The sequence below is a fragment of the Phocoena sinus genome, chromosome X, assembly GCF_008692025.1.
Source record: "Phocoena sinus isolate mPhoSin1 chromosome X, mPhoSin1.pri, whole genome shotgun sequence".
Taxonomy (NCBI): Eukaryota; Metazoa; Chordata; class Mammalia; order Artiodactyla; family Phocoenidae; genus Phocoena; species Phocoena sinus.
The window spans coordinates 17051254-17063927 of NC_045784.1; the positions used below are offsets into that span (position 1 = coordinate 17051254).

A 12674-nucleotide genomic window follows, 5' to 3' on the forward strand; every position below is an offset into this window, starting at 1 on the left:
CCCACATGCCACAGAGCAACTAAGCCCATGTGCCACACCACAACTACCGAGCCTATACTCTAGAGCCCGCGAGCCACAACTACTGAGCCCATGTGCCACAACTACTAAGCCTGCACTCTAGAGCCCATGCTCCGAAACAAGAGGAGCCACTGCAATGAGAAGCTCGTGCACCGCAACGAAGAGTAGCCCCCGCTCTCCGCAACTAGAGAAAGCCCGCGCACAGCAACGAAGGCCCAATGCAACCAAAGATAAGTAAATAAAATAAATTTTTTTAAAAAGAAAAGCATTAAAAAATATATCTTACTGTATGCTATACGGCAAGATAAAATTAAAAAAAAAAAAGATTGGATGTATGGGGTAAGGGAAAAGGGGTCTACAGTATTTAGGAATCAGAATGGAAAGGATTTGGCAACAGACTAAATATGGAGAAATAACAGACAAGGAAGATTTCAGGAGGACTTTAAAGTTTTAACCCAGATGACTAAATGGTAAAGAGGAGACAAAGAGTTAAGAGGTCTAAGGACAGTATGATCACTGAAGATTTCCTGAAGGAGAATTCAGAGGCAGGGTCTAAAGCAAAAAACATTCCAAAAACCATTCCAGTGTGCCAAGGCATAAAAGCTACATGGTGATTACAAGAAGCAGACTGCTTATATGAAGCAGGAAACAATCATGAGGAAAAATTAGATGGCTGGATTAGGGGGTCATGCTTGGACACCAATGTGTGTCAGAGGCTGTGGATATGTGGACAAAGAAAAGAATCTGTCCCTCATCAGTTCTAGTATCTCTGGGAGAACAGACTCAAATAATCTTTAAAAAATATTTTTCTATCTAAAAAGTAACAAAATTACAAAAAGTTTGGGAAACAGAGGGGGGATCCAACTATCTTAACATTATCAACTATTACAATTTTTGTGAAATATCTAGCACATGGTAAAAGCATAGACTTTGCAGCCAGGTTGCCTGGGCTCAGATCTAGATCTGACCACAGGCAAATGACATCACCCCCTCACTGTGCACCTGGTTTCCTATAAAATGCAAATAAAAGTACTCACCTCACATAAGTTATAATGAGAATGAATTATTATATATAAATTATATCTCTGAGGATGAAATCCGTTAATATATGTGACTGGCACATAAGCCCTATATTAGGATTAAGTATTGTAGTTACAATTTTTTACACAGTGATAATCAAAAGGCAAGAAATTCTGAGGGCAAAGCAGTGGATTTTAGAGTTGCTACAGTAGGGAACTGCAATTTCTTAGGAAAAGAAGCAACCTGATCAAAGCAGTGCTTGAAGAAGACTTCAGCAGCTTTGTAGCTTCTTTGTGGACTGATCACAGAACAACAAAAGGAAGCAACGCGCACCTAGGCTGCGGCAGTCATCTGGGGGTGTGGTGAGGGAAGCAGGGGCTAGGATGACAGTTCTGTGAACAGAAGAGCCCCGAACCAGTTGCAGGGGATAAAAGAGATGGTACCTGGTTATACAGCTAAAGACAAGAAGAGCCCATGGTGTTTTAGCCTTAGAAATACAAGGAAGATGGTGACAAAACCAGGAAATTCGAAGGGTGTTAGGAAAGGGGAAGAATAAGCTAGTTTCCATTTAACTCCATGCACTGACAAGCACGGAAGTGTCAGTGATAGTAGTTAGCTATAGATGTGTGATTATGCAGAAAGACAGAAGTCAGAGCAGGAAAAGCATTGTAGGTAGTACTGGATTGATGACAGGATGAACTACCAACAGAAGAAAAAGGGCTGACATTTTATTCTCATTATTTGCTCAGTAACTAACTCTTCAGTTAAACAACTATTAACTATTCTATATTAAACACAGTAAATGAGTTTTTAAACATACTGAAATATTGCAAGCAAACTCTTTCGCAATTACCTCTGGTGCAACAAAATTTGCAGTATAACAAGGAGTCATGAGAAGACCATTTTCTGCTCTTAGCTGTTTGGCAAAGCCAAAATCACAAATTCGAATAGATTCTGGATTGCCAGATTCATCCACATAAAGAATGTTGCTAGGTTTCAAGTCTCTGTGAACCACCTAATTGAAATACAAATTAAAGAGGTGCATTAACAATACATTTCCATTATGGAAAATTATTTATTCACAAACTGTCAAGCAATGCACTTAACAAGATGATGGGTACCAACCTTTACATTATCCCAACATTATAAAATGCTGACAGTGTAATATAACTGCAACACAGAACTGGGGCAAGGTGAGGAGGAAGAAAGAACAGTACTTACCTTCCCCCTCTTTGTCCAATTAAGTAAGCGGATTAAGGAAAAATGCAAATAGCAGTAATATCTGTCTCCAGGTTATTCATAGTTCAACAAATACTTATGGAATGTGTATCATGTATCAGGGTATTATACAAGGAGCTGCAGATACTTTGGTGAACAAGACGTGTAAGATCCTTGCCTTTATATGCTAGTAACTTAGTAGTAAGGGAGGCAGAGAATAAATAGGTGAGAGATGGGGCATAACTTGAGCGGGTCAGGAAGGGTCTCTAGAGGAGGTAACAACTGATCCAACATCTGAAGAACAGAATGAACAAGTCAGAAGAGTGGGGGTAGTCATTCTAAGTAGAGGGAATGGCATGTACAATGGATGAATACAACAAACATATACAGACAGGCTCAATGGAACAGGCGTGGGTTTTAGGAGTAAAAAGGAAAAAAACCTCCCAGATTTACGTAAGTACTGCCTACTTGATATCCAAGTAAGAAAGTCACAAACACAAAAAGATACCATTCCTTTAGAGTTTGTATTACTCTCCCCCTTTAATCACCTACGTGAATACTTCTTTTATCATAAGCCTCTCTGACACTCCTTATTAGACTTATGTCTTTCCTCCATCACCAAATTTTGAGTCTATGTTCTAATCAATAACCTCAGTTTTAGGTCCTAACATCCGGAACACTATTTCTCCAGACCATTTTAATAACTAATTACTGCTGAGGCACTGAGAAAAGAACATAGAAGAGTTAGATGACTGCAAACTCACAAATTCTTCAGTGAAAACTGAGTTCTACCAATTTCCAATCCCAGTACTAGGCAAATCTTGAGCAGCTACAAGTCAAGAAGCTCTAGAATTAAATTAACACATTTCATTTGTTAGCTTCTAGGGGCAAAGAAAACGAGAATAACGTACTGAAAATAAACTCCTTAAGAAGAGATCTCTTATTCTTTTCTTGTTTCCCATTCCTCTTCACTCCTCTGCTGTCCTCCTTTCCTTCCTCCCCTCATCTCTCCTTTGTTCCCCTTCCCTCCCAGACTTCTCTTCTTTTAAAAATATGATTTTTTTTTGCCACTTACTAAAAATCTATATGCAGGAAGAAAGGAGGAAAGCATCCACCATCCAGAAACCAGGTGGCTATTTGGCCTCATCTGTTTGAAGGATTTCCTTTTATAAGTGAATACAACCCATGACTCTCTGGTTCACTTCTAAACTCAAAATGGGCCCAGTTCTCAAAAGTACACAGTGGCCTAGCAAAAACGGTGCTACATCTTCCAGGTCACAAAATCTCACTCACTTCTTGGGAAGCATAAAAATGTAATGTTTATAAACAAGCTAAAATTTCAAAGTAGAACTTCAAGCTCATGACATGTACACACTGCTATATTTAAAACGGATAACCATCAAGGACCCACTATATAACACAGGGAACTCTGCTCAATATTATATAACAACCTAAATGGGAAAAAAATTTGAAAAAGAACAGATACATTTATATGTATAACTGAATCACTTTGCTGTACACCTGAAACTCTCACAACATTGTTAATCAACTATACTCCAATATAAAATTAAAAGTTAAAAAATTAAATTAAATTAAAAAAAGAAAGAAACAAAAAAGAATTTCAAGCTCAATGGGAGAAGTCTACATAGAGGAAGAACAGTAGGATAATTAAGCTAATATATTTTTCATTACAGGCATAAACTAACTTCTACCTTTGTAATTTCAGCTCAAACATTAAGAAAGAAAAGGTAAGAAAAAGAGTATTTGGTATTTTATACCAAATTTTATAAGACATTATACATATATGTGTGTGTGTGTGCATATATGTAACACATTAAAAAGACTTACCCCTTGTGCGTGAAGATATTCAACAGTTTTGGTTATAGTAAACAGGACAGCACTGGCCTCTCGTTCAGAGAAAAATTTCTGTCTAAGAATTTTATCCAGCAATTCACCCCCTTTCATAAGTTCTGTCACTACATACACATATTTTCCATCATCATATACCTGTAACATTTAACAGCAAAATGTAAAAAATTATGTGAAGCTTTACATGTGCTCAGCACACAGTTTGGCATAGTAAAAGAGAAATTAAAACTCACTTTATATACAAGGAAAATTTTACTTATCACAACCAATGAAGGATATAAAATTTGCAAACAATTTTATACACATAAAGATATTAAAATAGGAATTGATGAGACTGAATGTCAGAAAAATAACCTTTAGTTTCCTTCTGTGAACCTTAACTCATGGCAATCAAAATAAGTATGGGTATGGTATCCGAAGGGGCACTGAACTTCTGCTCTTAGGGTGTGCTCTTCTTGATCTTTCTACCTACTAATGATGAGAGGGACTGGTAGAAAGACATGCTGCTGTGATCTTCCTGGAACTTCTGCAACTGCAGAACTTCTGTATTTATACATACAGTACAAAGAATTATTCTGGTTTTGATTAAATCGAAAGACAAGCTGTGGCAAGAACTAAGTAGGAAGATTAAGTAGCAAAGAGAAATTCCATTCAACCACGCAGAAGCATACCAATTTACTCCTAATGTCGAAAAAGAAAGCTCACTGTAATTTTGGATTTGTACTCTAGGCAATCCCAAACTGAAATAACCCTCTCCTTAAACTTCAGGCCCTTTTATTCCCCTCTTCTCATAGAGTTACTGCACACTTCTGCTTAGCTCCCTAACAGGTACCATGTATTAGGGCCCCAAATATAGAGAAAACAAGGTACCTGCCCTCAAAGTTTTTATTCTAGTAGGGAGAAACAGACATAGAAATAAGAGTTTAAAAAAATGTTGGAGATGCTGTAACAAAAGTGGGGATAATTTTAGAGACTTTGGAATTTGAAATGAAGGAAGGAGCAAAGATGTAAAAAATAGCAACAGCTTAGGGAGTTCCCCAGGAAAGGCTGAGAGAAAGTGTTTTCTACATTTCCTTTTTAATTTACTTGGCTGGATTCTTGGAGGTTATATTAATTAAAGAGTCACTTAAGTGAAACATTTAATGGGACTAAGTTAACATTCTCCTCTAACAATGAACAGTGATAAATTATTCTGAGGAAATTAGAGTTTCAGTTAGGAAGGAGAAGGGAGGATAAACGTTGGAATTCACAGAACCTCAGAGGTGAAAGGTACCTTAGGAGTCCTCTGGCTTAGCTGGCTACATGACACTTCTGGTCTACAATACCCAGACACGGCCTTTCAGCCTATGTGGGCACCCTGAGCAAGAGAGGACTTAATGCTGCCTGAGGAGTTCGCACCCTTTGCCAACACCTCTGTTATGATGAAAGCTATAAGTAGCAGGGAAAGGAAACTTCACTTGTCTGGGGGGTGGTGATGGGCAGGGCAGGATTCCTGAAGGAAGTAACGCCTTAGCTAAGTCTTAGTTGTGTGGTGGTTAGCCAGGCAAAAAAGGGAAATGGCATTCTCAATTGAGTGAATCATAAATTCAAAGACAGAGCAGCAGAACAAAACGAGGCATGTGGGCTTCCCTGGTGGCGCAGTGGTTGAGAGTCCGCCTGCCGATGCAAGGGACGCGGGTTCGTGCCCTGGTCCGGGAAGATCCCACATGCCGCGGAGCGGCTGGGCCCATGAGCCATGGCCGCTGAGCCATGGCCGCTGAGCCTGCGCGTCCGGAGCCTGTGCTCCGCAACGGGAGAGGCCACAGCAGTGAGAGGCCCGCGTACCACAAAAAAAAAAAAAACAAAAACGAGGCATGTTAAGAAAAATTTGTACATACTTGAGCATGGCTGGAGCATAGGGTGTGTGAGGAAGTGTGAAAACTACTACAGATGGAGGAATGCAGGGACCAGAGGTGATGGGGAACATGAACTGTAGGCAGGGAAGTAACATGGTTAGATATAAGGGACAGCTCTCTCTGGCAGTACTGTGGAAGACAGTTTGGGGAGCCTGTGGAGCCTGAGACTTGTCAGTCCTGAACATAATTAATACCCAAGTGTTCCAGTAAATACTGATATTAAAAGCAATAATGTAATACTTTTTTTCCTTAAAGGCAGAAAAATTAACTAAACATTTTTCTCTATAACTGGAATTATGCTATATATGTTGGCCTCTAATTTATTTTTTTTACTCACTATATCGAATTCTTTGTCTACCACATGATATTTGAAAACATTCCAAATATGAGTTAGACAACTGAGTCAAATGATCTACGTTAAAGAATCTACTTACATCCTTTAGAGTAATAATGTTTGGATGTTGTCCATAACGAAGAAGAATTTCAATTTCTTCTGTAGGGTCTCTCTTGCTTTTATCAATAATCTAAAAGGCAAATATTTATCATAAAATCTCATGAACTATACAGTATAAACGTTAAGTATTTACAACTACAGGCTTAGGTGTTATTTTGTGTAAACACTGTATTTATAAGCCATTTATCAACCATTTTTATTCAAGTACCTGGCCAGACGGTCTAATCAAAATTTGAAAGCCAGTCTTGATATAGATGGCAAGGCTGTAAAGTAAACTCTACGCCATGAGTCACATTCAAACCAGGTCTGTCTAGTTTAAGTTTTTAGCAAGTTTAGGATTTAATAAAAACTCAAAAGCCTCAAGAAAAGGTACCAAGAACACAGTTAACATATCTTTCTTCCAGCCTTCAATGTCTTACACCTTTGGGAACGCAGTTAACTTTAAAAAAAAACAAAAAGAAGATTTATTTATTTGTTTATTTTTGGCTGTGTTGGGTCTTCGTTGCTGTGCGTGGGCTTTCTCTAGGTGCGGCAAGTAGGGGCTACTCTTCATTGTGGTGCGCGGGCTTCTCATCGCGGTGGCCTCTCTTGTTGCGGAGCACGGGCTTCAGTAGTTGTGGCACGTGGGCTTCAGTAGTTGCGGCTAACAGGATCTAGAGCGCAGGCTCAGTAGTTGTGGCACACGGGCTTAGCTGCTCTGCAGCACGTGGGATCTTCCTGGAGCCGGGATCAAACCCGTGTCCCCTGCATTGGCAGGCAGATTCTTAACCACTGCACCACCAGGGAAGCCCTCAGTTAACTTCTAACCCCTATCAATACAGATAATTAAGAGCAAGATGTATTTATAATATCACTGTTAGCATTTGTTTATTGAATTTACTTTCTTTAATAAAATGCTTCAATGGAATATCCCATCAGTTGTAAGCTACTTATAAAAAATTAATAGTTATGTAGAACAAACTTTATTTTTGAAGCTAGGAAGAAAGCTAAGCAGAATACCATACCTAGAATTCTACTTGGCTAGAATGAAGTTTAATTATTACAATAAAGCCCTTTAAAATACTAATTTAGCTTTCCAACTCTTTTATGTCACCTGCTTCTTAAAAATACTTCTGTTAATGTTTTAATCTGTTAAAGTAACATTATATTTTTAAAAAGGCAACAAGGACTTCCCTGGTGGCACAGTGGTTAAGAATCTGCCTGCCAGTGCAGGGGACACGGGTTCGATCCCTGGTCCGGGAAGATCCCACAAGCCGCAGAGCAACTAAGCCCGTGCACTACAACTACTGAGACTGCACTCTAGAGCCTGCGAGCCACAACCACTGAAGCCTGCGTGCTCTGGGGCCCATGTGCCACAACTGCTGAAGCTCGCACGCCTAGAGCCCATGCTCCGCAACAAGAGAAGCCACTGCATTGAGAAGCCCACACACCGCGACGAAGAGTAGCCCCCGCTCGCTGCAACTAGAGAAAGCCTGTGCAGCAACGAAGACCCAATGCAGCCAAAAAAAAAAACTGGAAAAAAAAAAAAAAGAAAAGGCAACAAGTTTTCCTTTCATTTCATCCAAAATGTAGTCTGAAATAAATTTTGTGACCTTCATACTTTCAGTTTTAAAACAGCTTAGTAATTATGTATGCAATAAATACCCAAACGCTTCAGCATCCTAGGAAAGAGCTTGCAACTCTCAATATGAGCCAAATCTGCTATCTGAAATGGATTTAGTTGTGAAAACAGTTCTTTATTTGGAGAACAGGTAAGTCAAACGTACAGGCGTCCACTGTGATCAACTGCAAATGATAGTGCAGAATCAGGCAAATGGATGATTAAGAGGAAAGGTACATGGAATAGACATGCTGACTCAAAGGAGATGATTTGGGGTTAGTCTTTTGAAAACCAGAACACATTGGGAGGTTTTATTTTATTTTTTAAAATTTATTATTTACTTATTTTTTGGCTGCATCACATGGCTTGTGGGATCTTAGCTCCTGGACCAGGGATTGAACCCGTGCTCCCTGCAGTGGAAGCGTGGCATCCTAACCACTGGACCACCAGAGAATTGGGGAGGTTTTATTTTGGGCAACATTCTCTCTGATCTGCTAATCTTGAGCCCAGCTTACATTATATCCATAACTCTGCTTGTGAATCTTAGATATGTAGTAATTTCAGTAGAATCAAGTGCTGGGATTGGTTTTAGGGATCTAATTTGAGTCACAAGAATCCACATATAGCTGGAGGATGTTCTCAAGGTTTTGGTATACTGCTCCTGGTTTCTATAATTTGAAGGAGGCCTCAGGACACTTCTGCTTTTTTCTGATGTGTTTATGGAGGCAAGATACATTCTTAGATTGCCTACCAAGTACATTATTCACATTCTCTCCTTTCATGTGTGCAGTTTGAAAATTTCTATGTACCCCACATTTCACTGAGTAGAGGAGCAAATTAAAATGTATTTCTATGGTTCATCCTTTTAACTGACAGAATGCCTTACAGACACTGATGACTTTTTAGAACAATTACATCCAAGTTTAAAAAAGCAGCAACCATTTTTGGGTGTGTCCTCCCAGATATTTGCTATGCATACATAAAGCACATTTATTTTTACTTTTACACAGTAAAATCATACTAGATCTAGATAAACGGACAGATTGGTGGAAGGATAGAAGTAATAATAATTAATGCCACTTTCCCCACTAACTAAACACGAGCTACCCATAGTTATAGACTAGTTCTAAGGCTCAAATTAAGTTGAAAGCTTTAGACATTACTTGAATTGTTTGTGATGGGAGAGCAGAGGCATCCAACTCAAGAAGTGAAAAGGCAGAAACTTGAATATAGTATTTGTTCACTTATAACTAAAGGTTTGGACTCGAACTTTATTACAGAGGTATGTGCGTTGGTTTTTGGCTTAGAAAATCTTTACTGTCTTAGGATGCTTGACGAACTTAAAACAGCTAATGATAATATATTTTATGACAGTGGTTCTTATTCTTTTATTGGTTCACAGATCCTTCTAAATGTGAAAGATGGTATGAACATTTTTGCCATAAAAATGTAAACATACAAAATTTGGCATATAATTCCGAGGAACTCCCTGACATCTTGACCATAAACGAGGGACTTCTGAGAGTACACGGGGTGCTACTAAAAACCAGGTCAGGTGTAAAGTGGTACTGCCCTCCACAAACTGGATGTATGCTGCCTTACCTTTTGAGCTCATAGGAGGATCTATGGTTCCAGATTAAGATCCCTGAAGATCACTAGCCAGACATTTAAATCACCTTACCTTTTTAAAACAAAAGGCACACTTACCAAAGAAGACTATAATTTTTAACTGGTACTAGCATGCATGAATAAGAACTGTCAGAGGTGCATTTGAAATCTAAAAACACTTACCTTCACTGCAAACTCCATGTTTGTGGCTTTATGTATACATCTCTTGCAAACGGAGTAGGAGCCAACCCCAATATCTTCTTTTACTTCATATCCATCAGTAAACTGAATACTGTTCCTGTGTAACTGCTACAAACACAATTATAAATTGATGAAGAGCCCTGTAATGACTTTGGTACATTACATAATAGGGAAACATGTTACTTAGCATGCATTATTGGCCTTAACTATAAATATAAATGAATTTAGTAAAAATAAAAATGAAATTTTCTGCATATATTCTTCTACAACTGTGCATTTCTGAAGTGTCTACGATACAATGCACAGCAAGAAATATGCCTTTAAAAAAGGCTTATGTTGAAAAGAAAAAACTGAATATGTACAACAAGAAACACAGAGCTACATGATAAGGGGCCGACAGCCTTGACAGTGGTTATGCCCCATTCTACTCCCCAAATGGCTATAGGTCTTTGAAATACCTTTGCAAACGGGGAGACATTTGAAACCTCTGGTATAGAAGAAAAGATTTAGGAGGATTCAGAATTAGAACATCTGGATTCTTCTCTCCGATGCACCACACAGAAATCATAAACATACATTCTAGAGAATTCATCACATGCTTGTCATAATAAAAGGGACAGACTATTTCAACATGAACTTTGTTCAAAAAACAGTGCTTAAATTGGTTTTCTAGAAAGTGGAAAGCAAGATAACTGACTTGTGAAAAAAACTTTAGCGCAAAAGCAACTTAATCATCAAGCAAATTCAAGCACTAAGTATACCCTAAAAACAATTCAGTGCTTCAAAAGATATATCTAGTTCCCTCTATGATTAAGAAGATGAATTTAATTTATCTTTCCATGATACTACGATGGGAAGAAATAAATCTAATGGTTTGTACTATTTGTGTTCCTCTAATAACATTTAATTTAGCAGTGCAGTCGCCTGCTACAAACACACACACTCAGAAACCTGCTTCTGTAGCTCCTTTTTCTCCCACTCTGATCAACAGATGGGATAAGGAGGGAGGTACCCTAAGGCAGTACCCATAACCATTTCTTCCTAATGACAATGGGGCTCCAAAAGAACAAGGACACAAATCTTGGAAAACTTAAAATTTAAGTTTATTTTTATTTCTTATATATTTCTATGGCAGAGGTTGGCAAACTATGGCCTGTGGGCCAAATCTGGTTCACTACCAGTTTTTGCTAAACAAAGTTTTATTGGCACACAGCCATGTTCATTCATTTACATACAATCTATGACTGCTTTTGTGCTACAACGGCAGAGTTGAGTAGTCGCAACAGAGATCCATAGAGCCTACGAAGCCTCAAATATTTATTATCTGGTCCTTACAGAAAAAGTCTGCTGACCCCTGTTCTAAAGTATCAGTGAACTAGGAGACCTCAGCTCACCACAGCTGATCTAACAGAGACAGAGGATGAAACAAATTAGGCCCAATAAACATTCTAAGGCACAGGAGAGGAGAGACAAGATGGTGATACTTATCTCAACTCTCTTAGAATTCTACTTTCAAGTCAGATAGGTATCCAGGATTCTGGCTCATGCAACCTTTTCAAAGGTATATGAAAGGAGTTTCTAAGAGTAATGTCAATGATATAAAATGTATTTTAAGCTGCTCACTTAAGGTCAGCAGATCAAATCTAACATAATTATCCACACAATGAACTGTATCTTACAACACTTCAAATTTAAAATTACTTAGACATTCACTCACCTGAACAATTGAGTGCACACCAACTGTCTGCATAGCTTGGCTTTCATCATCTGAGGTAATAGCTACAAAACTAAACCCCCGAAAAAGCTGATGTGCATTAGCACTAGGTGGAATGCCAGGTGAATCTGAAAAGAATAATAAATTACTAAGAAAGTAATTGCTTTGAAAGGTAATTAAGGGAAGAATTGTCAACATTATGACCGTTCTCACTTATTCTGGAATTCCACTTCTCAGGTATCCAGTGTTTCCAGGATAACTAAGTAAGGCACTGTATCAGATCTGTCCTGATGGCTTATTGCCATCAAAACTCTAACATCCTAGTCCCTCAGAGCCCAGAAAATTGCTAATTCATTTGAAGAATATACTAAATTAATGAATTACTGGGTTAATATATTCTAAATTAGCACTGTCCCAAAGACTTTCCTGCAGTGATGGAAATTTTCTTTATCTGTGCTGCCCAATACAGTAGCCCCTAGCCACATGTAGCTACTGAAAATTCGAGATGTGGTTAGTGTGACTAAGAAACAAAATTTTACATTTTAATTAATTTAAATTTAAACAGCCACATATGGCTACCGGCTACCACATTGGACAGTGCAGCCCTAAATAATAACCTAACAATGCTATGGCTCCTGGTTAGGGGGAGATATAAGGTTGATCTGCAGATAATTTAGGAGAAAGGGATTTAGTCCAGTGGTCTCAATACATAATGTCAGAATCTAGAAATCTAAACTGAAGATAAAATTATTATACATGTAAAAGATCAAATTTATATATATATATATATATATATACACACACACACACACACACACTAGGACAATCACAGTACGTAGTCCTTAAAATGTTTTATGACGTGACATGTATTGTTATTCAAATTATTTATGTGGAATCTACTGGCATTAACAAAAACAGAAAAATACTTTCACAATATAGTTAATGCTCACTAAAAAAGAAATAATACAAGTATAATAAATATGTTATTCATAAATATAAACATACAATTAGGCATACTAATATTTATAAACATACTATAAAGGCTAAAGGCAAGCAAAAAACAGGTAAATCTACTTA

At 38.1% G+C, this 12674-nt stretch overlaps 1 protein-coding gene across 5 annotated transcripts in view; it reads right to left on the reverse strand.

The window, feature by feature from the left end:
- RPS6KA3 (ribosomal protein S6 kinase A3) overlaps positions 1-12674 on the reverse strand; it is a 111501-nt gene that overhangs the window by 11717 nt on the left and 87110 nt on the right. For all 5 annotated transcript variants that reach the window (XM_032619608.1, XM_032619606.1, XM_032619605.1 and 2 more), the window contains 5 exons: positions 11601-11725; positions 9866-9991; positions 6455-6544; positions 4105-4263; positions 1892-2053 (listed from right to left, as the gene is read on the reverse strand). In XM_032619608.1, the coding sequence (XP_032475499.1) occupies positions 1892-2053; positions 4105-4263; positions 6455-6544; positions 9866-9991; positions 11601-11725 (662 nt within the window). The remainder of the gene's footprint in view (positions 1-1891; positions 2054-4104; positions 4264-6454; positions 6545-9865; positions 9992-11600; positions 11726-12674) is intronic.